The sequence below is a fragment of the Eschscholzia californica genome, unplaced genomic scaffold (genome assembly GCF_041429995.1).
Source record: "Eschscholzia californica isolate CP2 unplaced genomic scaffold, dmEscCali1.0.p SCAF_1, whole genome shotgun sequence".
Lineage (NCBI taxonomy): Eukaryota > Viridiplantae > Streptophyta > Magnoliopsida > Ranunculales > Papaveraceae > Eschscholzia > Eschscholzia californica.
The window spans coordinates 40304405-40329700 of record NW_028238198.1 but is presented as its reverse complement, the minus strand read 5'-3'; the positions used below and the strand labels follow the sequence as shown (position 1 = coordinate 40329700).

General features: G+C 37.1%; 3 protein-coding genes across 3 annotated transcripts; 2 read left to right on the top strand and 1 right to left on the bottom strand.

Annotated features, from left to right (window-relative positions):
* Positions 1 to 71: 71 nt before the first annotated feature.
* On the top strand, positions 72 to 1581 carry LOC147566807 (pentatricopeptide repeat-containing protein At4g18520, chloroplastic-like). Its single transcript, XM_086653356.1, has one exon. The coding sequence runs from the start codon at positions 95 to 97 to the stop codon at positions 1469 to 1471; it is 1377 nt and encodes a 458-aa protein (XP_086509482.1). The 5' UTR covers positions 72 to 94; the 3' UTR covers positions 1472 to 1581.
* An 8798-nt stretch (positions 1582 to 10379) lies between these two features.
* LOC147566806 (protein CORTICAL MICROTUBULE DISORDERING 7-like) lies at positions 10380 to 15539 on the top strand. The gene is made up of 4 exons (XM_086653355.1): positions 10380 to 11512; positions 13403 to 13660; positions 13746 to 13837; positions 14444 to 15539. Exons 1-4 carry the CDS (start codon positions 10751 to 10753, stop codon positions 15210 to 15212), a joined length of 1881 nt encoding a protein of 626 aa, XP_086509481.1. The 5' UTR covers positions 10380 to 10750; the 3' UTR covers positions 15213 to 15539.
* Positions 15540 to 15772: 233 nt separating this feature from the next.
* Positions 15773 to 19714, bottom strand: LOC147566805 (UPSTREAM OF FLC protein (DUF966)). The gene is made up of 7 exons (XM_086668646.1): positions 19549 to 19714; positions 19066 to 19211; positions 18904 to 18973; positions 18706 to 18818; positions 18067 to 18604; positions 17594 to 17686; positions 15773 to 16132 (listed from the first exon to the last, which is right to left on the bottom strand). Exons 2-7 carry the CDS (start codon positions 19199 to 19201, stop codon positions 16009 to 16011), a joined length of 1074 nt encoding a protein of 357 aa, XP_086524772.1. The 5' UTR covers positions 19202 to 19211; positions 19549 to 19714; the 3' UTR covers positions 15773 to 16008.
* Between the last annotated feature and the right edge of the window lie 5582 nt (positions 19715 to 25296).

The following is a 25296-nucleotide window of genomic DNA, read 5'->3' as shown; positions in this document are numbered from 1 at the left end:
TATTAAAGCCTATTTTTAGGGGTTAGACCAAAATTTTCTTTCCATTTCCTATCTTCTCAGCTCTTATGAAATTTCCCTCATTTACAATTCTCCCATGGCGTCTTTTCTCTCTCCAACTCATCAAATTCTCCTAAAACCCCTAACACTCTCATCAATCCTACTTCCAAAACACTCTCATCGTCAATTCTTGCTTCTTCCACGATCATCAACAACTCCAGTTTACCTAAAATCCAATCAAATTTCAGATTCCCATCATTTGGTAACTAAAGATTGGTCATTTGAACAAAGAATTGAAGAAGCCCTTGATGTATTAGATCTAATGGAGTCTCAAGGATTTCAACCTGAACCCAGTTTGTTTTGCACTCTTCTGAAAAGTTGTGCTGATGAAGAAAATCTCGAATTCGGTAAAACAATTCATTCTAAGATCATTGGAACTCAATTGGAAAACAATGTTTTTGTTGCTAATAATCTCATTAATTTGTATTCAAAATGTGGGTGTTTTGAAACTGCTCGTGAACTGTTTGATAAAATGTGTGTTAGAAATACTGTTACTTGGACTAGTATAATTTCTATGTATAGTCAATTTGGTTTTCATGATGAAGCTCTTAGACTTTATAATTCAATGAAGTTTGATCGAAAAGTTAGACCTAATTTGTTTACTTATACTATTGCTTTAAGTTCTTGTGCAAAGACTGAGAATTTAAAAATGGGTATTGAAATTCATGAAGATTTGGTGAAAGATGGATGTGAAAGTGATGATTTTATTGTCACAACATTGATTGATTTTTACTCAAAGTGTGGGAAAATTGAAAATGCTCGTCGAGTTTTTGATATGATAGAAGAACCAACTTTTGCTAATTGGACAGCAATTATAGATGGTTATAATATGAATAATCAAAGCAAGGAAGCTATGCGTTTAATCCGAAGGGTCTTGAGATCTGGATTAGATTTGAAAATGGTTAAGGATTTGGGTTTTACATGTATGATACGATCTTGTACTATGGAAAAATCGCTTAGACAAGGACAAGAAATACATTCAAATATGATTAAATTTGGGTATAAACCAGGTGCACATACCATAATTGCTCTTGTAATCCTTTATGAAAAATGTGGAAAGATGGTTTTCGCTCGACGACTATTTGATGAATTGGTAGTGAAGAATGTGGGGTTATGGGCAAGAATGATATCTGGGTATGTAAGAAATGAATTAAATGAAGAAGCTTTAAATCTATATTTTGAGATGGTCTGTGAAAATGTTGAACCAAATTCATTTTCACTTTCTTCTGCCCTTAATGCTTGTATTGGTATATCAGGTTTGAAGGAAGGTAAAGAGATTCACGGTCGAATGATTAAATCGGGTTTTGGATTAACAGAAGATATAATTGTAGTTAGTCTTGTGAAGTTGTATAGTGAGTTTGGGCTTATTGAGGAAGTTCAGAGAGTTGTTGAATGCCATAGAAAACAATTATGAAGAATATCCATTGAAGTGGTGAAGAAGAAGAAGAGGTAGTTCATTTGATGATCTTCATTTGTACTTTATATGGAATTTCTGAAGTTAATCAAGGTTTTTCTTTTGTGAAATTTCAATGGAGTAGCCAAATTAGAGAAATATGTGTTCTTGTAATGTGTTGTAAATATGATTATACTTAGAATTAAATTCTTTTTAAGAGGTGTGTGAAGCCCAAGCCCATCTGTATCCTTTTGATGATAATAGGGAACGTCATCCTTTTTACTCAGGCCCGTCTTCACTCTTGGCGCTCCAAAACAGACTAGCCATGTCCGAGGAACTCGGATTGGGGCCTAATCCGTATTGGGCTTGAATATTACAGGCTTAGGTCAGTTCGAGGCCCATGGGGAGTGCCGTGCGTGAAGGCAGGCCTGAGCAAATAGACGGGGCGCCTTACAGGCACCCTTGATAATATTGAGTGATAGTTATCTGCCCTACTGCCTAATAAGCTTTAAATGCTCAGAATTGCATTTGCATCAGAAGGCAATCAGAATGTACTATGATCCATTATGGGCTAATGGTAAAGACTATACCGTTTTCAAGTAAAGCTGTTTTGTGGTTGAACCCTACCGCCACTAAATACAATTTAATTTTGTGGTCAGCCATAATTTTGTTACAAATTTTAGCTCAAGATTAGCATTTTCAACTCCAAAACATTAGGTTAACTATAGTGGACTTAGATCCAAATTTTGTAATATAATTCAACGGGAGTCCGCCGATTTTGGAGGAACTCGAGCCAAAAGTAGTTAAATCAGATTTACCAAGTCAAGGGGCGTGCGGAGAGCGTCAATGACACTATCCGGATGCGCCTTTAAAATAGAGGATCAATTCCCAAGCTATCTATCAAGTTCCATTGAGAAAGAGTTCTCATCTTCGCTACTCAATTAAGTTCTAGCTAACCTAAAGAGTAGAAGATCGTGTTGATTGCTCAGGTGTCTGAAGTAGAAGAACTGCAAAGTTGGAATCCAAAAATCTTAGAGAGAAAATAGTCAAGTAAGTTCGAGGGAAATCGATATAAAGTATAACTTTTGTCTCTTCTAGTTCATTATTAGTTTTGCCATGAAATCCGGCTAACCTGATATTGGACGTATAGACGACTGAGATTCCGCTTAAAACGGTGGAAAATTTAAAAACTATTTTAGTATTAGCCCGTATAACTCGAATCAATTTTTAACATTTAAACACTCAGGGTATTCACACACGCCAACTTCTTTTCTAGTTTTGTAGAAAGACATTTACGAAAGAGACGAAGAAAAAGATTTAATAAGAAGAGTGAGAGACTTGTTGAGTTGAGAGAGATAAAGAAGAGGGTTAGGAAGGAGAGAAAGAGAATGAAATATGTTAGAGAGAGATAATTAGATAAACACAATGATATTTTTAAGAATCATGACAATTACGAAAGAAAACATAGATTTATGATAGTACAAGATTTGTGTTTTTCTATGTTACATACAGGTCTATATAACATAGAAAAGCCAGATGTCTATATAACATAGAAAAGTCAGATGTCTATGACGTGTACGTTTGGGATGAATCAAATCCTCATTCAATTTTATTTTTCCACTAGTAAGAACTCGTACATGTTCTGTATTACCACATTTGAATACCCCATTTATGCACCTTGTCTAAAGGATTACTCTTGTCTAAAGGATTACATAGCCAAAATTTTATTTTAATATTAACATCCTAAATCATATATTTCAAAAAAAAAAAACATCCTAAATCATACTGTGGCCGGTTAATGTATTTCTAAAATTCCAAATCATATGAATTTAAGGTTTGCACGAAGTTCCTCTCATCAAAAAAAAAACAACCGTGATACGCTCCCAGCCTTGTTCACTCCCTACCCTACCGTCTTTGGTGAGGTGTGCTAAAAAAATGCCTTTTGTCTTGGGTAGTGTGAGTTGGGTAACACTTTAAGTTAACAGAAAGAAAATATATGGGATAGTTAACGGTGCTAACGGGAGGAAAGATTGGGTAAGTGCTGGGACTTCAATGGTTTTAATTAATGAACTAAGGCTTATAATCTTATTCTTTCTGTTTTGGTTGAAGGTGATTATTTCTATCTTGCTTCTAACACAAAATACACTTTTTCAACAAAAAAAAACACAAAATACACTCCTTTCTTCTCCAGTTCTTTCAAATTTTTCATTGCAACCAAGTTTCATAACCTAGTAATGGAAATCCATTATAGCTAGAGAGAGGCAGTGGAACTATATATTGAAGTAGTTGTGAATTAGGTTGATACTTTAGAGTTAAGTAGTGAATGATCAAGAATCAAGAAGTCTAATTCCATGATCATAAGTTCATAACTAGTAATGGAAATCTATTATAGCTAGAGAGAGGCAGTGGAACTATATTTACCATTAAGAATGAATTTTTGCCCAATTCAACTCATTATTCCAAGAACAATTCAAATATTATGTTCACTTATTGGATAAATTGTCATATGATATGTGGATGACTCTGCAAACTAAAATTAATTATCTACCAATTACAGAAATTAGAATTAGAGAGATACAAACAAAGAAACATTGTTTCAATTAGGGTTATTTCTCTAATGGCCCCCAACTTTGTGACCAGCTTCCTGCCTGGCCCCCTACTTTACGAGAAATGCCCATATGACCCCCTTCCGTTATAACACCGTTACTCTCTCTCTTCCATTTCTTTTCTCTCTCCTCCAACATGTTTTCTCTCTCTGCCACCTCATTAAAACCAGCCAACTCATCATCTTCTCCGGGAAGGTCGCCGACCGACCAATTTTCCGGCCGGCGACCTTCAAACCTATAAATTTTTTTTTTTTTTTCATCTCTCCTCTCTCTCTCTCAAAAATTTTTTTTTTCACCTCCACTCTCTCTCTCTAAACTCCGGCGAAGGGGGTTACCCCGGAGGTCTGTTCCGGCAGACCTTTAAGGTCTCCCGAACTCCGGCGAAGGGTAACCCCCTTCGCCGGAGTTTAGAGAGAGAGAGTGGAGGTGAAAAAAAAAAATTTGTTTTTTTTTTCGAGAGAGAGAGAGAGATGAAAAAAAAAAATTTATAGGTTTGAAGGTCGCTGCCCGGAAAATTGGTCGGCCGACGACCTTCCCGGAGAAGATGATGAGTTGGCTGGTTTTAATGAGGTGGCAGAGAGAGAAAACATGTTGGAGGAGAGAGAAAAGAAATGGAAGAGAGAGAGAAACGGTGTTATAACGGAAGGGGGTCATATGGGCATTTCTCGTAAAGTAGGGGGCCAGGCAGGAAGCTGGTCACAAAGTTGGGGGCCATTAGAGAAATAACCCTTTCAATTACTACAAAAGACGGCGAAGAAGATCGAAGAATGGAGGAGAAGATTAAATAGTGGAAGAGAGGATTAAAGATGGAGAAGAAGATTAAATTGATTATGGTAGAAGATTAAAGATAGAGTATTTTGGTTAGTGAGAGAGTAGAACCGTATTTGGAAGAAAGTGATGGAGATGAAAAGTGGATGCAAGTAGGGATTTATAACCTATTTGGTAAGATGAACGGTTAGATTTTATCAACATTTAATGGACAGCCACGATCTAAAACAAAGGATACGAATTGAACAGTTTCCCTTTTTCATCATTTACCAAACGCTAAAGGTTAGACAGTGAAGGTCCGTTAGTTTTGTCTTGGACACGTCATCAAGCACGGTAGTGTAGGGAGTGTGGTTGGAGGGCAATTTATCATTTTCCAAAAAAAAAAGGTTTGCACGAAGTCAGTAAGTACTAGATAGATAGTGGGATGCATGACTAGGTATCCATTTGCCATAGAATGGTCCAACCTCTCTTTGTTTTTGGTTTGTTTTAAATCTGATGTTGGCTGACAATTTCAGACGTGACAAGACTAGTTATATATACACGGTATGTCAACTAGCTACACCTATGACAAATCTAGGGTTGAAGTGTTCAATCAATCTGAAATATTCTTCAGAATATATCAGACTAAACCCATAGATATTGTATCATATCTTTTAGATCTTAAAATATGTGGTGAAAGTAGTAAACAATGTTTTCCAAATCTATACAATTATATAAAAATTAGAGAACCAAAAGGATTAGAAAATATACAATATTGGATTCATTATTTATTTAAATTGTGTTTGTTTTTCAATGTATGGAAATATGAAAATGCTCCTAAATTTGGTTGGCGCGAATTAAAAAAAAAATTCATATATTTCAGACATCAAAACAATTCTAAAACAAAGACTCAATATCTGAAAGTGTCAAATAAAATTTATGTCTGGGTGATTTAAAAAAAATTTGTCTCATCAAAGTATTTCACACCAACCATAAACCAAACCAAACCATCACCATATGCCACACCATTGTCATACCACCAACACCACGACAACCACTACAACACCAAACCAGAATAACACCACGACAACCACCACAACACATACCACCGCCATTGCAGGAAGATCCGTGAACCTTTGCTGAATTCGGTGAGCGTCATCTTATCTGAATCTCGTCAAGACTACAAGGGTCATCTACTCATCTTGTTCGAAACCCTCGCGAAAATCTGGTTGCTTATCGGCTTTCAGTGGAGAAAGTGAGAAGGAGATAAAAGGGTGAGAGATGAAAAAAAAAATATGGTTGTTACTTTTTCTTTTTGTTCTTTTGTTTTTATTTAAGAAAAAACACTGAGAAAGAGAAATTAGGTTTTTTCACTTTTGTCAAAAATATTAATCAAGGGTGTAAGCGTCAAAATATTAATTCAGACTTGATAATTTAGATTTAAAAAACAAATATCTAATTTGTAAAATAATTTAGCTTATTCAGTTCAACCAATTCATATTACGCCACACATAAAAAGCAAACCTTATTCCTTTTTTTTCCTTCGGTGTTCTTGTACATCAAAAATGTTTTTTAGAGCTTAATTAAAATTGACTTCGGAGACAATTTTATTTTGAGTCTAAAGATCAACTAGTTAATATATGCCTCATAATCTTTTCTTTACCCTCACTTCCTCCACCACAATTTTTGACCACCACCAACACTTCCGACCACCACCCACCATCGCCATCAATAATTTTCTCTCTAGGTATCTATCTTCTTCTTTATTTATCTTTACAAAAAAGAGGACAGCCTTTTGTCTATGCAACTCTGCACAGTTGCTATCCTTAGATGAAGGGATCTGGCAACTCCAACCCGGGGCTGTCCCAGGCCCTTAAAATCACTTTTTCATTCAAATTTAAGGGCCTCAGCTCAGACCCTGAAATTCAGCTCCAACCACAGACTTTCTTGGGGCTCTTAAATTTGAATTTATAATTTCCCAATCTACTTAAATAATTCGATTAAACAATATCGATTACAAACTAACAATTGATTAGAAATTTAAATCTAAGTAAATACGACTAAACAACAATCGAAAAGTTAAAAATAGCTAGAAGGAGTTTCTTGGGTCTTGTGGATGACTGCCAAACCAAGCTTCTCGCGCTACTATAAGCATCCGTGCACCATGTTCGTCGAGAGACCTAGCATCAATCCTCAATAAGTCTATCCCATATTGTCGGTCCTTTTGTCGTTTATCGGATTCTAGAAACTCTTTTCGAATTCGTATAGATTCTTGCAATGATATCGCTCTTTGTTGAGATTCTTCCATTCTATTTTGTCAATATTCCGGCGAAGCATCACCGACTACTTTGTCTTTGGCGGTAGAATTTGTTGAATTTTCTCCGACTGTTGCATTTGCTTTGGCTTGTTTACGACCAATTGGTCTTTCCTTTGATGGATTGTTATTAGAATCTCTTTTCCCGGTTGTTGACTCTCCTGGCATGTCTGCCATCCACTTTTTATGTGACATCAAAATTTTGTAAACATGTTGGAATCTAAACATTTTTCCTTTGTGATTTTTTTTTATAAACATCAAGTGTTATTTGTATCTGAAAAAATGAAAATTGATTTGAAGTTATTATTATGAAATCAAAAGATAAAAGTATATAGATTAAAAGTAAGAAAAATTATCCGGTCATAGTCGTTCTCCCCGTTTTTTTGAACTTTATTTACTATCCTCAAAGTAGAGATAAAACTTTGACAATCGGCATTTTTCTCATTGAAACGAGATTTACAATTCTTTTTTGTGCGTTGAGAGTTTGCAATTGCATTAAAGTCATCGGTTATTGCCAAATTACAGTATTTTTCTGGCAATTTCCGACAATCGCATCAAACGTGATATTCAAATAAGAATTAGTAAGTATTATATCTTCATCTAGGGGTGGGAATTGGGCGGGTACGGGTGTACATGGGCCATTGAAGCATCGGGTCGGGCGGGTAGGGCACGAAATTTCAATGGCTATTACGGTAAGAGGGTTAATCGGGCGGGCAATTTTGACATTCGCCTTGGCCATTACCCGCCCAAGCCCATTAAGAAGCTCGAGTAATTCGGGTACGGGCGGGCGGTTAGCGGGTAAGCTCATGACTTTTAAAAAATCACTTTTTCCTCTCCTTTTGTAAAGTCTCCAAACACCTTTCCTGATTCTAAAGAGACAATTTGGGATCAAAACTAGACATTATCTGTGTTGTTCTTTTTAGAAATTTAATCTCACGTTAATAACTAATGAAGAATTCTCATGAGATACAATATAAACTTATCCCTCTCCTTGCTCCTTCAAAGTCAATCACTACTTCAGTAACCTACTACGAATTCACTTAGGTCATTGCAAAACAATGCATTGGTTCGTATGGTTGCCCTTACACATATTGTTTACCACCTTAACTGGGCTTAGAAACATGGAATGTTGGGCTTCATCAACCCAAAAAATTGATGTAATTTGGTTATTTATCATTGGGCGACGTTAAGTGGGTGCGGGCATGGGCGGGTGCCCGGGTAGAGGTTTTAACCCATGCCCGTCCACCAAAACATGGCGGGCTGGGCGGGTTGTGCCCGAGACGGGCGCGGGCCTCCACGGTCCTCGTTGGGCTCGGGTGCCCGTGGACGGATGCGGGCTCATGGGCATGGTTCCCACCCCTATGACTTCATCCTTTGGATACGCAACCCGTTTAGCTTTCTTGGTTGACGTCGTGCTCGCAAGAATCATCTAAATTTTCATCTACCGCCGAGGGAACGCGTGAAGAATCATTAAAAGTTTCATCATTTTCAAATTGACAAGAGTGATAACCTGGAGTATGAATGAGATCCATAAACAAATCATTATCATTCAAGGGATCCATCGAAGAAGATTAAAAAAAATTGGAGAGCAAAAATTGAAAGAAAAAGAGTTGAAATGAGAGAGATTATTTGGGTTCAACCCCTATTTATAGGGGTTGAACCCAAATCTGGCCGTTGGATTTGCTCCAACGCCCAGATTTGGCCCCCAACATGACCGGTGGGAGCTCCCCAACGGTCTGTTGGGGATGTTCAGCCGACCCTTAATAAGGGGCGGCTGTGGTTGGAGCCCCTCCAACCGGGGGGAGCGGCCCTTAATTCGAATTAAGGGCCTTAGGCCCCCTCCGGTTGGAGATGCTCTGATAGGACTTAGAGTGAGAAAGAAAAAAAGAAACAAAGAGAGAAAACGGAAAATTTATATTTAAAATATTAGTAGAATATGTAAATTCATATGATATTATAATAGACTACAATGATATTTTATCTTACTACTTTATGTATTGTAATTTTGTTTTTGTACTTGGGATATTGTAATAGACTCTTAATGTTAATGTATTTCCTTTCAACAAAAAAAAAAAAAAAAACAATATTAAAACAATATATGTCTATCTATTGTCCGCCAATGTCCACGGATATCTAGAGGTCTATAAATTTTGAAAAAATATATATTTGAAATATAAGTAAAATTATTTTATTTCATATAGTAATATATATATATATATATATATATATATATATATATATTTTGTTGAATATTGACTACAATGATCATTAGAAAGATATTGATATATCGATACGATGTGATAAACACGACAACTGCCAAATTACTGTTGGCTTAAAACACGACGAGATAAATGACCTAAAATCCGACTATAAATAGCCGGGCATACTCGCTCGGGCAGCCGGGCTCGAACGGAATACAGGCTCCTATAGTGAGTGATTGGTTCGGCCCGATCCGCCCGACTCCCTACCTCGGGCTTGGCTTATCCGAGCCCGATCTGTCCGAACCCGACACTTTGTAGCCCGAGCCCGCCCGTGCCCGACACTTTGTAGCCCGCGCCCGCCCGATTCCCACCCGTAGGCGTACTTAGAGCAAGTCCAGCCCCAGCCTGGCTGAGGCCATAATTTTAAAATTATGGCCTCAGCCACCCGCTCCAAGCCCAACCGCTTGTAGCGGAGGCTGGGGCTCCTCCTTCAGTCGCCCCTAACATTAGGGGCGACTGAAGGCTCCCCGATCTTCTCCCATTTTTTTTTTAATGTAAATAATAAATTTGTAATTTTAATTAGTTTTAATTCTTTTTAAAATTCTAGAAAAACTTAAATATTAATAATTAAAATACATCCCACCAAATGTCGGTCCCCGAATAATTTTTTAACCTTGGAAAAAAAAATATTATTTTGAAAATAGTTCAAACACGTGTTTTATATATACATAAAATCACACACGTTTTTCGCACACCGACTAAAAGTCTACACACGCGTTTCCCACATGAACAAATTTACGGCCCCAAGAGAGGCTGAGACTGGAGCTGAATTTTAGAGGCTGAGCTGAAGCCAAAAATTTTGGGTGAAAAAGTGATTTTTTCGACCTAAGACAGGCGGGGATTGGACTTGCTCTTACTAAATTTAACTAGGACTCTTTGGGTGTGAAGGAGTAGATGTCCGCCCATTTCCCTATCCCCTACTCCCAAGTCCCAGCTCCCCTCTGGACGTTATTCTTGCTCCCTAACGTGTCCTATCTATTCTGATCCTCCTATATCTTTTTACAGCTTTTAAGGGCCAATCTCTTTCTTGATAACGACGTACTAAAGCCCATTAACCAATTCAACTCAATTTTCTATCATCAGTTTTTGTCTTCTCTCACTACTTCCCAACTTCCCCTTACGGGATTTATCTCGATATTTGCGCGCCCTTTCTCTCTCTACTGTTAAAACACTGCACGAAATTCGAGAATCTCGATTGAACCCTCTTCTTCTCTCACCACGTGTCATTTCTGTCGATTAGATTCACCAAACTCTCTATATAGAGATTCCCACCTCATTGGATCATCATATCACCCTCTTCTTCTTCTTCGTCTCTCTCTCTCCACTTTCTCTCTCTAGTTGCAGAGGCAGAGAGAGAAAACTTCTTTCATTAATGGCGTCGTTAACACCGGGAATGTTATCGAAGCTATTAGAAAACGCGAATAACAAAGACGTTAAAGTAACCGGAGAACATCGATCGGCTCTTCTTCAAGTTATAGGTATCGTTCCATCACTCGCCGGAGGAGATGATCCATGGCAAAGTAGAGGTTTCTTTTTAAAAGTATCAGATTCTCTTCATTCAACTTATGTTTCAATATCAGATGAAGATAATGATTTGATATTTAGTGATAAGATTCAATTAGGTCAGTTTATTCATGTTTCAAGACTTGATTCAGCTTCACCTTTTCCAGTTTTAAGAGATATTAAACCTGTACCTAAACGAAGACCTTGTGTTGGAAACCCTAAAGATTTAGAACAGAACGATTTATTACCGTTTCCATTAAGTAATGTTGATTTTTTTAGTAAAAGATCGGTGGTGAAAAGTGTGAAGAAGAATGAAGATTTGCATAATAATAATAATAATAAAGGATCAGAAGAAGTTGTGAAGAGGAAAGTGAAGAGTTTGGAGTTTGAAGATGTAAAAGGGGGAAGAAGGAATTCTTCTTATTCAATGGAAGAAGCAAGAAGGATGAATATTGAAACAATGAGGAGGAGTTGGGATACTAGTCCTGGATCGAAAAGGTATACAACTCCTGCTACTACTAATACTAATACTACTATTACTAGTCCTCCTGATCATCATCATCATCATCAACTCAAATTTCCTGGTTTGAAATACAAAGATACACCTTTTTCATCTGATTCTTCCTCCTCTGTAAGTCTCTTTCTCTCTCTAAACTTTTCAACTTTCTCTCTCTAGTTTGTTTTGCTTGTTTTGTTATTTTCTCAATCTTTAGGATGTGGGATGAGATGAATATTTTCTTTGGCTTTACTGACTGATTCTCTGGTTGGTTGGGACCGTTTCTTGGCTTTTTCTTATGATCTTTTACCTTGGCTTGGAAGCATTAATTTTGAACAAAATTTCATATTGGGTAATTATTTGGGGGAAAAGCGTATACGGGTCGGTTCGGGTCGGGTCGGGTCTGACGAGTTAGCTTAGAGCCTATTTTGCTGGGTTGATTTGTTTAAGTCTATGAAATTTATACTTCTATTAGCATAGATGAAGATTACAGAAATGTAAAAAAACACTTGTAAGAACTCAAAAGCTCTAGTTAGCTTTCTCATTCCATATGTTAAAATCTTTCAAATTTAAGGTCATTGGGTGAGGACAATTTTTTGAGGGAAACTGTGGGGTCCCCATCGTTTGAATCTGAAACACCCAAAAGTAACCTTGAATCCTGATTTGACTTTTTTTTTTTTGCTAAAAAAAAACTTAAAAGAGAAAAGTCAACCATAGCCAGTGGATAGTGGTGGCAATCAGACCTGACTAGGCCGGCTGATCTAGTCAGGGTATCGGCTAGTCTTCGCCGACCCGTGGGACTATTCTCACAATATTGTTTTTCTTCCATGTGGGACTATTCTCACAATACCCGCCCCAAGCAGCCCAAGGTTGTCGAGTTTAGCCGTTTTCAAAAAAGAAAATTGGAAGATCAAATGAATTTTGGATCTTATTCAATTCTTGTGCCATGATAGGACATACTGTTTAGTTTTGTATTAAAACTGTGTAACTTAAATACTTCATTAAGACTGAAGCCCACTGAGAGTAACATGTACGTCCCTTTCTTAAAAAAATCATAAAAATGAAAGATAGAATGGTCACAACTCTATCTCATAAGATGCTGCTTTTAGGTTTTCCAGTTCAAACCTCCCCAGTTGCATTTATCAGTGTTCCTTTTTTTCTTCAGTTAAAACAGGTCCACGCTAAAATAAATAGGTGCACGCTAAAATAGTAAATAGGTCCGCGCTAAAATAAACAAGCGCTGGTTAAAACAGGTCAGGCCTGTCCCGTCTAACTACAGGCCAGGCGTTTTGTAGCCTAGGCTCGGATAGTCTGACCATATTTACACCTCTATCCAGAATCCACTCTTTCTACGCAAACCCGGCTGAACAGTTAGTTTCATACTCTTAGATTCGTAACCTTCTTTTTTTACTTGCATTGTACGCCAGGCTTCAAATTCAGTTATTTTGAAGTGTTATGATGGATTTGGTAGCTTAAAATATTGCAAATTACCCAACCACTGGTTATGAGGTAGGAAAAAAAATCTTACCATTGTAGAAGGTTAACATATCACAAAAATTTCATTATTTATAATTGAATTATATAGCTTCATTTCATGCATTTTTTTTCGTATACGCTTAAGTGACAATTATATTATATTCTTTGTTCATCAATGTAAGGCGAATAGAAAAGTATATTTGCACTAAGAAAAGGCACAGTACTTTCTCCTGTTTCCATAAACTTAAATTACACCATCTATCTTACATGGAAGAAACAAGTATTACCCATTATATACTTTTTGGATCTCAATCACCACATTGATTCTAATGTTACCCATTCTCCACCATTAAGTCCTTATCATACTTCCGATGTTGAAGTTCCAACATCTGCTTCTTGTAATGGGAACTGTGCTTCAAAATTTTAATAAAGACATCATTACGAATTTACGACCTAAATGCCCGAGACAATTAAAGAATGTAGTCTCCCAAATGGTTAATTTTGTAACTCTTTGCCTGTTTAATGAAGTTGATGTTTGGTTCTTGCCAGGTTGTTTTAGATAAGAAGGCTTCTCCAAGGAGGGACTCAACGATTACACATTCAAGTAATTCGCCAGTAAGCATCAAAAGTAATGGTTCAACAGTAAAGATGATTAGCAACCCTGTTGGAGTAGGAAGAGATATCAAAACAGCGAAGGAAGGCACTATTCCTTGCCATCTAGTTAAGGTGCCTATCAGTTGTGCAAATTCGTCTAGTGAGAATAAATCGTGGGATTCACTACCATCTACTATTCTCGATGCTAGCAAGGTTTGTAACAAACCCATTTAATAATCTTGTAGGTTAACCATTTTTTGAAGTTTCATTTTCTTATGTAGTTGATGTTACTTTTTAGGATGCTTTACGACATAGAAATGCTTCAGTTTCTGCTGCGGTCGATGCATTACACGAAGCTTCAGCTGCAGAGAGTGTCATTCGATGCATGAGGTACCTGATTTTTTGAACTTCTGGTACTTCTTGCAGAATTTTTGTGTTACCATTATCTTACTTCTATCTTTTCATTTTTTTTGTCAAGTTGAATATAAGACTTACATCCTCAAGCAAATGCATCGAGTGAAATAGCATAGTAGATTAATCCTTGGATCTTGTTTTGTTATCATTTAAAAATCTTTACCGGTGACCAATGAGTTTAGAGTAATGCGACCTACGATCCCTATGTTAAGCATCCAAATCCTCTAGGAACTGTGGTACCTGACAGCCACGCAATAAACGAAATCGTGTCTAGTTTGTAGTGTTTACTCCTAAATGAATTAAAAGAGCACCCATTTTCCTAATAGTGATGGGCACACACTAGTAGAGCTACTAAGATCTGAAACCACTTCCGGGGTAGCGATTCCAGTCTTCAGGGACTGAAATGTTTTACTCTTAACAATTTGTTGTTAATTTTGAAAGCAAAACTTGGTGGAAGACATTGTGATCGAAGTTCTAAATCCAAATCATAATTTTATGCACTTTTGATAATCGAGGTTGCAAATGATTTAAGATATCTGTTGTTTATTCCGAAATTGACAATATATTTTTTCTTCTCTCAAGTTTGTTTGCAGGGCTTTGCGAGTCTGCACATCAAGACTCTCCAGGTATCTTGGTGGGGCGGTTCTTAGACCTCCATGAATCTATGAATCAGGCAACATCTGTGGTCTATGCCTTGCTCAAAACAAGAAATTTAGCAGCAAAAACTAGCACCTCCGGTAGTTCACAACATCTTTCACCCAAACTCTGCAAAACCTTTTCCGATAAAAACATTGATGCTACACAATGGGTCCAAGCTGCCATAGAAACTGATCTTTCCAAGTTTTCTCTGTTCACCAAGCAAGACAAGAGGGAAAATCGAAATGGTAATCAATCTCACTATGTTATCTTAGAAAATGTGGCACAATTGACAACATTAGAAGTTAAGGAGAACTCTCCTAGCAACAGGAGAAGTCCCAATAAACAAGGAGCATTACTAGATTCAACTATCAAAGGTGTTTCAACTCCTAAAAGAGCAGTAAAGAAGTCTAACGAGGAAAAAGTCGATTGGTCTAAAGGAAAAGGTCTGAAGGATGTTTCTTCTTTGGCAAAGCGATTGCTCTCAGTTTCTCGTGGTTGGTTTTTGAAATACTTGGAAGATTCTTTTCATGATGGATTTGGATTGAAACAAGTAGAAGGAGATAATGAAGTTGGAACTCTCCTTGGGCAGTTAAAAAGAGTAAATCAATGGTTAGATGACTTAATTAAGGATGGGTTCGAAACGGACGAAAGAGTTGAAAGATTGAAGAAGAAACTCTATGCTTTCTTACTCGAGCACATAGGCAGTAAATAACAAGCCAACAGTCCATTTGATCCTCAATTCCTCACAGAGGTAGTCTTCCTTTTTGCAGTTAAAGTGATTCCCAGATTTACTCGAGTATATACTTAACCTAATCGGGAAACTGAACCGGATAACAGGTAATATACGTAGTTCAGTTCCTTTAGGTTATCGAAGAAAGTAAACAAAGCAGACTCATCGTTTGTATTGATAACTTTGCCTGTAAGCTGTGTCATTAGCAAAGAAAACTCGGCGATTAAATGTATAGTTCTGATTATATTCCTCTTGTTAAAGATTCATTTATTCATTTGCCCTTAATATTAACTATCTATCTTCCTTTCATGTTTTATAATTGCTTCGTTCAATGAAACTTGTTCTGTTGTATTTTTTCATCGAAGTTTCATATTATCTGCGTTTTTATAAGCCTCTGCATAAACGAGTTTGCGCTTCTTATGAAATTCTTGTCTTAGAGTTGTGTTCTATCATCTGGTTTCTTCTCGAAAACCATCGGATTCTAACTGATACAAGAAAGCAGATTGTTAACGCATTAAGCGGTGAAAATAGTGCAAAGGGTATGTACAATTTTGTCTCTTTATTTGCAATCTCTCTTTCTCTCTCTCTGAATTTGTTCTTCACTCTCTCTTCTTTAACTTAATTTTCTTTACAATATAAGAATAGAGTAATCAAGGTTGGACTCTAAGAATCTACGAAATCAAAACCATTGCGAGGTAAGTAAGATGAAATGAAATCTTTCAAATTCTAATATGCCAGCTTTTGTTCTTCTTCCCGTATCAGGTGATGATTTTGAAGACTATTTCTGATGAGCAAAACCAATACCAGCAGCTGCACCACCATTCTTTGTGAAGTTCTTCAAACCTTTACAAGACTTCATGTGTGAGTGCAGTTTCTCTGGCTTAAACCCTTTCCCACATTGGCTGTCTCCCATCAAAATTAAAATCTTAATGGGGTTTGTAGGAATAAAAGTAAGTAAAAGTAGACCTGTAATATTAGTAACTAACGTTTTGCGACAACACTGATGTTCGTTAGAGATAGTTCGAATCTTTTCAAGGCTATTGATGATCAAGATTCAAAGTTTAGGGTTTAAAGTTTCGAGTATCCCACTGGATGGTTACATATTAGATCTTGTTAGATTATGGGTTTTATGTGCACTGTCTAGCCTAGCATAGATTACCACAATTGTCCCAAAAGTAACAAGTATACGAAAAAAAAAAAAAAAAACATTAAAGAAAGGGCAGCTTGTAATATGGGCCAGGATATTAGGGATTTTTAGCTAACGACTGGGAGCTTCTTCCTGGCTTAAAACATTTAAATACAGCTACCAATGTGATTGTCTAATTATGACAATTAAGATGAGCTTAATATTCCTTGAATAAAAAAGAAAATGAATTTGGTGTTTGATGGGGATTCCACATTAAGGTGATCCATCAAAATCTTACAGGATATCAAGCAAAATATACCCCGGTTAGGTGGTATCGCTAATTGTATCGTTGACTCAACCGTTAGTTGTTAATTTATAATTCTAGATAATTGTCTCGTTCTAAGATAAATGAGTTTGTAATTCGAACTTTGTAATGAAATTGAAGCATTTACTATATATGGTAAAAAAGAATTTATGCAGATTAATTCAGAATTAGATTGTGACATTTATCTTTTAATCTAGTTGTTTGCCCAAAAATTATGTTACCCAAAATGACAAATGGATTAATATTTAAGATTAAGAGATATGATTTTATTATTTTTAGAATTGTGCTTGAAGTTGAGGTTTGATTGTTAGATGCCAACTTCCTTTAAATGGAAATTTAAGGACTTACTTTCATGATGATCACATCACATTCATGAGAGCTTGCTTAGCACTAAAGTTATCAGCCAAAACTTATCCTTCTTGATTATTTTTTCGCCTACAAAATTTTCTTTTCCAAGAAGCGTTATCTTCTAAATTTTTTCTAAGATGTCGAATACATATTTTTTATTACCGGCGGGAAGATCTGCGTAACTAATACCATAAATATAAAAGAGAGTGTATGTTTCGGGGCGAGTTTGTTTGTAATCTCATTGGTTAACGTATTTAGTTTACATTTATGTTATTCTTATCATCGACTTGCTGGCTATTTTAGCCACGACCCTAGTGACGCGTCCGTCGAGTGTTTACCCGCGACCCTAGTGACAGTGGTCAAGTTTTGCCAAGTAACATTATTGTTTGACTTACTCTAGTATTCTGCCATCAACAACAAACATTACTAACTAAACCAGGGCTATTATGAAGCTAATTGACAGTAGGAGTGATGACATTGTGAAAGTGGGAGTAGAAATGATGAATTTTATGAAAGTGAGAGGAGGCAATAATAATTGGTAAAAAGTGAGAGAGTAAAACTTACGAGCAGTGTGGCTCAGCAACTGGTTTGAAAGCGGCAGAAACCTTTTTCTGGTTACCAAATTCACTTGACTTTTTTCTACTCTTTTCATCCCTCCTGCAAAATACCCCCCCAGTTCTCCATCCATCATTAACTTTCAACAATCATGAACACTTAATTTTCCTAATAAATACAAAACAATGATTTCTCGGGGGAGAGAAGGGAAGTTCCACGGCCAAAAAGTAGTCGAAAGCAAACAAAAGGGCGTTCTGGCCCTCGTAGTGGTATGACTGAGATTTTGGGAGTCGGGTGTGAAGTTTTAGTCTGGGGCGACTAAGATATGCTTTTGGGAAGACTTGATCGTCGGACTTCTCGTACGCGATCTAACTATTAAACCAGTAAGACTGCTCACTCGCGAATTTATTTACATGGTTAAAAATTTAACCAAACTAATTAAAAAGTTAATATAAATACATAAAACTTGAGTTTGATTTTACCTGGTTTGATATGAATTTTGTTGACTCCAAATACCATTAGATGATGAAATCCTCTCTGACCCACCAAAAATATCAAATTTACATATCTGTGAAGAATTATTATTATTCTTATTAATCAACATTGTTGCTGAATCATCTGTATCAACCGCACGACAATTCAGTAGATTACGTAACACATTAGTAGCTCCACTTGAATAACTCTTACTCTTCTTAAATGAAGAAGAAGACGACGATGATATCTTTATACTCTCTTCTTCAATCTTCTCTTTCTCACTCTTCTCCATTGAATTCTCATTTTGATCACCACCCATTTCTTCTTTTTCTTCTATTTCTTTTGTTGTTCTAATATTTAACTGTTTTTCTTCTTTATCATCACTAACCGTTGATGTTTCTGAATCTAATGGTCCTGAATCTTCATTATCAATTTGTGATGCTTTATTCAATAAATCTAGTTTTTCTTCTTCTTCTTCCTTTTTGATCACTTCCTCTGTTTTCAGATTTGATCTTTTCTTTATCTCTTCATCTCTTGAAAATAAATCTTTTCATAATTCACCCCCCAAAAAGCAAAATAACCCACCATTAAAATCAATGAATTGAATATTGAAATCCATTAAAATTCGTAATCGAAATGAAACTTACCAAATGAGAATGAAGAAATCTCAGAGCCTTTGAGTACAAATTCATTATCAGAAATGGGTGAGATAAGATCATCATCTAATAAATCTTGCCAAACATAACCAGTCTTATATTTCCTTCAAAATCAAAATTTACCCAAATTAGAAAACAGAGGAAGAAGAAGATTACTAAATTAGAAAATTAGATATATAAATACTCCACCTTTTATAAGACCAAGCAAATGAATCTGGCATATCTTTTCCTCTTAATTCTGATAACCATCTCTTAACATCTTCAAACCCAAATTTCAAACAAAATGAGAAAACCCCATTTTGAAATCATAATAAATGAAGAAGAAAAAAGAGTGAAATTCAAGAAAAAAACCTCGTAAATGAACGCCATTTTTACTAAGATGATGAACTCGAATAAGATGAGGATGTTCAATTCGACCCATTCGACTTAGAAAATAAATTATATGAATTCTTCTCACTTCTCCTCCTCCTCTTCCTTGATCTTCCATTATTGATCTTCTGCAAAAACAACAACAACAATAACAACAATAAACAAGAAGAAATATTCTTTTTAGGAAATTCTTTCAAATCCAAAACAGAGAACAAAAGCTCAAAATCCGAGAAACCCATTAATGGATTGTTTATTCTAAATCGATTTGAATAGACAAAAAACTGAAAAGACAAAAAAAGAAGCAGTCTTCTTCTTCTTCTTCATTGATGTTTTTGAGAAAAAAAAAGCAAAAATTTGCAGGCATGATCAACTAAAGCTTAAAAGCAAATAATATAAAAACATAAATGTTGTTTAAGAAATCAAGAACTATGATTATAATGAATTGTTATTTTGAACATTACCCACCAATTTGATTAACTAAACTTGCTTTTTTCTTGATTGATCTTTCTGATTTCTAAAGAAGAACAAAATTTCCTTAAAAAATGAGCAAATTATTAGGTACTTATAGAAGAATTGAAAGAGTAGTAGTAGTAGTACTGCGTTTTTAAAGGCTATACAAGTGTCTCTCTACATTTATTTCCCGCGAGATTTCGGATCATTCTATACTAGTAATACCTCAAATTACTAAATTAGACACCTATATTTGATAAATTACATTATGTCTAAGAGTAATGCAATGTTTAGGTCAAGGGTAGTTTAGTCAGTATGGGTGTTTATGGATAAATTTGACCTCTTCTAATTACAAACGATAGAATAGGATTGCTAGTGGTAGCTAATATTGTTGCTCTATTTGGAAATTCATTCTTTAATTCCAAAATTTGATTTTTTTAGGGCAACTAATTCTACTCCCTAGACTTCTGCACAATTCTAAGTAACCTACCTAGTATTTTTATCATGATTATCTGTTAGATGGTAGTTTATCTTTCCATTTACATGGGCACTCCCGAGTTTTAGAAATAGTAAGATTCCAGCCATGTTTTTTGGTGGAAAGAATAAGACTCGAACTACATATAATTGTTTTGTTGTTGTTTCATCAACTAAGAGCATCTCCAATGGGACACTCAAACTCTAACACTTAGAGTGTCACATAGGCTTTTTGGAGTTTTTGTTAAAAAATCATCTCCAATGGAACACTTTATTAGACACTCTAATATGAGGTGGACACATTTATTATAGAGTGTCTAGAGAGAGAAACTCTAAAATGAGAGTGTCTACTTGAGACTCTCTAAGTGTTACTTTTAAATTTCAACCAATAAAAAGTCTTGCTTTTCAACTACTTTTTATCTATTGAATTGAAGAAGGACATGTGTATTAAGTATATATTATGGGTCTCTCACCCACATACCCGACACAAGCACCAAACCGGCGATATCAAGGAGCCGACCCATGCAACCCATGCAAACAAGATCTCCTCCATGATCTTAACCAACTTAGATTTGGTAAATATCTTTTGTATCTTGGTAAATATCTTTTGTATCCTTAGTTGTACTTATCTTTGTTAACCTATATATAGTTTCAATTGTAACCCTAATAACTTACAGAGAAATATCATTGAGTTTACTCATTTACTTTGGTTTCACTTTCTCTCCCTCTATCTCTCTCTGTCGACCGAACTACTCTCTCTCTCTCCATTCCTCTCGGTTCTATCATAATCAAAGTGGGTTAATCCACTTCACATGGTATAAGAGCCATTTCTCTCATTTTTTTTTCAATGACAACTCCAGAAGATATCACCTCTGAATCAATTATGCAAGCTCCTAACCGAGTTCTATCTCCTTATGATGTTCATCCTTCCGACTCACCAACTACGGTGATGATAACGCCTCTACTTAGTGGAGATAACTATCCGTCTTGGTCTCGAGGTATGACCAAAGCTTTACGAGCTAAAGACAAGCTCGGCTTTGTCAATGGAACCATTCCAAAACCAACCAATCCAAACGACCTCCACTCGTGGGAACGTTGTAACGATTTGGTGGTTAGTTGGATCACAAATTCCATTGCTCCCGATCTCCGTCAATCTGTCCTTTATGATGATGTTGCCTCAGACATATGGAAAAATTTATACGATAGGTTTTATCAAACGAACGCTCCAAAAGTGTTTCAACTTAAAAGAGCGATTTCGTCACTTAAACAAGAAACTTCCGATGTCTCTTCCTATTTTACTCGTCTTAAGTCTCTTCAAGACGAGTTATTGTCTTTAATGGCTATTGATCCGTGTATTTGTGGTCATGGCAAATCGATCCTCGATCGAACTAACCAGGATCGTGCCATGGAATTCCTCCAAGGTCTTCACGACCGGTTCTCGGCTATTCGAAGTCAGGTATTGCTTATGGATCCTTTTCCATCACTTTTGAAGATCCACTCTCTTGTTAAACAAGAAGAGATTCAACAAAACATCGTGAACTCTTCCGTCATTGATGTTGAATCGGCTTCTTTAGCCGTCGGTCATAACAACTCTCGGTTTGGAAACCGTGTGGACTCCTTTGATAAACCTCGTCCGAAACGACCTCGTCCATTCTGTGATTTTTGCAAACTTCATGGTCACCTTCAACAGACTTGTTACAAGTTACATGGTTACCCACCAAAGACCAAAACCGGTCCATTGGCAGCCACGGTTTCCTCCATTGCTCCTGACGCAGGGGTGCCTGCAGCAACAACCATGTCACTTGATCAATACAAATACCTATTGACACTCCTGGACCAGCAAAGAAATACTCAAATGTCACTGTCTACAGGCACCTCCACTATGCAAGACCCGGCGGTCAACATGACAGGTACGTCTTCTCCTTTGTTCGCTACTTGGGTTGTTGACTCGGGGGCGGCTAAAAACATTTGTTCCGATCTTTCTTATTTTTCATCCTACTCATTGGCTCCCGACAATTATTTTGTTCGACTACCCGATGGTACTCGAGTAAGAGTTCACAATATAGGTTCAATTAAATTCACTCCTACATTGTTTCTCCGTAATGTTCTTCATATACCCTCTTTTAAATTTAACCTCATCTCCGTTTCCGAAACTACTAAATCACTTAATTGTGAAGTAATTTTTCGATCTTCTCATTGTGTCTTTCAGGACCTACGGAGGACAAGGACGATTGGACTTGGTGAATGTCACGAAGGACTATACTTACTTCGCACGGAACCTAGGATCTTTTCAATTTCTAGTTCTATTAGTAGTAATAATATTAGTTCTTTTGATTTATGGCATTGGAGGTTAGGTCACCCTTCGGTTTCTCGTTATAAGTATTTTATTTCCCGTATTCCTTGTATGCGTTCTACTATTATGAATAATAATAAAGTTCCGTGTGTAATTTGTCCACAATCCAAACAAACACGATTACCCTTCCCACTTAGCACATCTAAATCCACTCACCCATTTCAACTTATCCACGCGGACGTGTGGGGACCATTTTCGACTCCTTCCACGTCCGGGTGTCGCTATTTCCTCACCTTAATCGATGATTTTTCTAGGTGTACATGGATATATTTAATGCATAATAAATCGGACACTACAAATTGGATCACACATTTTTTTAATTACGTAACGACCCAATTCAATAAAAGAATCCATTCTATTTCTTCGGGGAATGGTAATACTCTATTTCCTCAAATTCAAATATTTCGTTCCGATAATGGAACGGAATTTATGAACAAGGAACTACAAAATTGGTTTTCCACTCAAGGAATATTACACCAACGTAGTTGCACTTACACTCCGCAACAAAATGGTGTCGTTGAGCGTAAGCACCGACACATTTTAGAAGTTGCAAGATCCCTCCGACTTCAAGCAAGTCTTCCATTATCCTTTTGGGGTGAATGCGTCTTAACGGCCATCTATTTAATTAATAAATTACCAACACCGGTTCTTAATGGTCTTTCTCCACATGAGAAATTACTTGGATCACCACCTACCTTCTCTAACTTTCGGGTATTTGGTTGTCTGTGTTTTGTACGAACACCAAAACCCGCTACCAAAATGGATCCTCGTGCCAATCCGGCAATTTTTTTAGGTTACCCACATGGACAAAAAGGGTTCAAATTGTTTGACTTACGATCCCGCCGTATGGTCATCTCTCGTGATGTGGTCTTTCACGAATCCACGTTTCCAATGTCATCTAATCCTTGTAACACACAAGAACTACAACGTCCCTTCATTTCTATAGAAGACGATGGCACATTCAACTTCCCAACAGTCCATCCTTCGGCCTTACCAGTCACTGGGGTGCCCACAGAGAGTTCCTCTTTGACACGACCACTCACTGGAGTGCCGATAAGAACTGATCAGACCTCAGGGCCGTCATCACCTGTGGTGCCCTCAGCCATTTTAGCTGACTCAGACGATCGTTCTGCAGACACCGCAAGCCCGGTCCTCCCATCACTTCCCACTGATTCTATAGGCACCTCGGCCAGTTCTTCGAATCGTGCTTCCCAACCGATCGAGAATCCCTCTGTGATTCCTATTTCCGACGAATCTTTGGTCACCACTGACCCAATTCCAGTCACCGAGGAAGTGGACACAACTCGTCCCTCTAGAATCCGGCGTCCACCTCCTCATTTGGACGATTATGTATGTGCCACTCCGACTTTCCCATTCTCCAATTCAAACTCTGATATTCCTTATCCTTTATCACATTCTCTTTCCGATAAATTCTTATCTTCGGATCACAAAATCTTCCTTGCCTCAGTCCTTTCGGAAAATGAACCCTCATCATTTTCTCAGGCCATGAAATTCCCACATTGGAAAGAGGCTATGACCAGAGAAATTGAGGCCTTGGAATCAAACAATACATGGTCACTTGTCCCTCTCCCTATGAACAAACGTCCCATAGGTTGTAAATGGGTTTACAAGATAAAATTTAAACCCGATGGCTCGATCGAACGTTACAAAGCCAGGCTAGTCGCCAAAGGCTATACGCAAATAGAAGGGCTAGATTATCATGACACATTCGCTCCGGTTGCTAAATTAGTAACAGTTCGTGTTCTCCTCTCCATTGCAGCCATCAAAAATTGGTCTCTTCATCAACTAGATGTTAATAACGCCTTTCTTCAAGGCGACTTAAATGAGGAAGTATACATGAAATTACCTCCGGGTTATTCCAACAAGGGGGAGACACGTGTTTGTCGCCTGAATAAATCAATATACGGCCTCAAACAAGCGTCTAGGCAATGGTTCTCTAAATTTTCTTCAGTTCTTTTACAAAAAGGATTTAAACAGTCCCTATCAGACTATTCCCTTTTCTCTTACTTCAAAGCAGACATAATTATTCATGTACTGGTCTATGTGGACGACATTATTATCACAGGTAATAATGAAATGGCCATTTCCAAGCTTAAATCCTTTCTTGGGGATACATTTTCCCTTAAAAATCTTGGTTTTCTTAAGTATTTCTTAGGAATAGAAGTTTCCCGCTCTTCTTCAGGCATTTTTCTTTGTCAGAGAAAATATGCCCTTGACATTCTTCAGGATTCGGGTCTGACTGCAGCCCGGCCTTCTTCATTTCCCATGGAACAAAAACTCCGTCTCAAATCAACGGATGGAATCAATATTCCAGATCCGACTCCATTTAGAAGACTAATGGGTCGCTTAATTTATCTTACAGTTACACGACCTGATATTTCATTTGCGGTCAATAACTTAAGCCAATTTATGCAGCAACCAACCACTGCTCACTTAGAAGCTGCTAACCGAGTCCTACGTTACATTAAAGGAACTTTGGATCACGGTATTTTTCTCTCCGCAACCAGCTCACTCCATGTTTCTGGCTATTGTGATTCAGATTGGGCTGGTTGCCCTTCCTCTCGTCGTTCAACGACAGGTTACTTCACGATGCTTGGATCAAGTCCATTATCGTGGAAATCAAAGAAACAACATACTATAGCACGCTCCTCCGCAGAAGCAGAATACCGTGCTTTGGCAACTCTTACTTGTGAGCTACAATGGCTCAAATATCTTCTTAAAGACCTCGGAGTCGATCATCCTTCTCCTATGACGGTCCACTGTGACAATCGAGCAGCCCTTCACATAGCCGACAATCCAGTATTCCACGAACGAACGAAGCACATTGAAATAGATTGTCATCTGGTACGGGAAAAGCTCAAAACCAACCTTATTGTAACAAAGTTTACACCGACAACGGATCAACTTGCAGATAT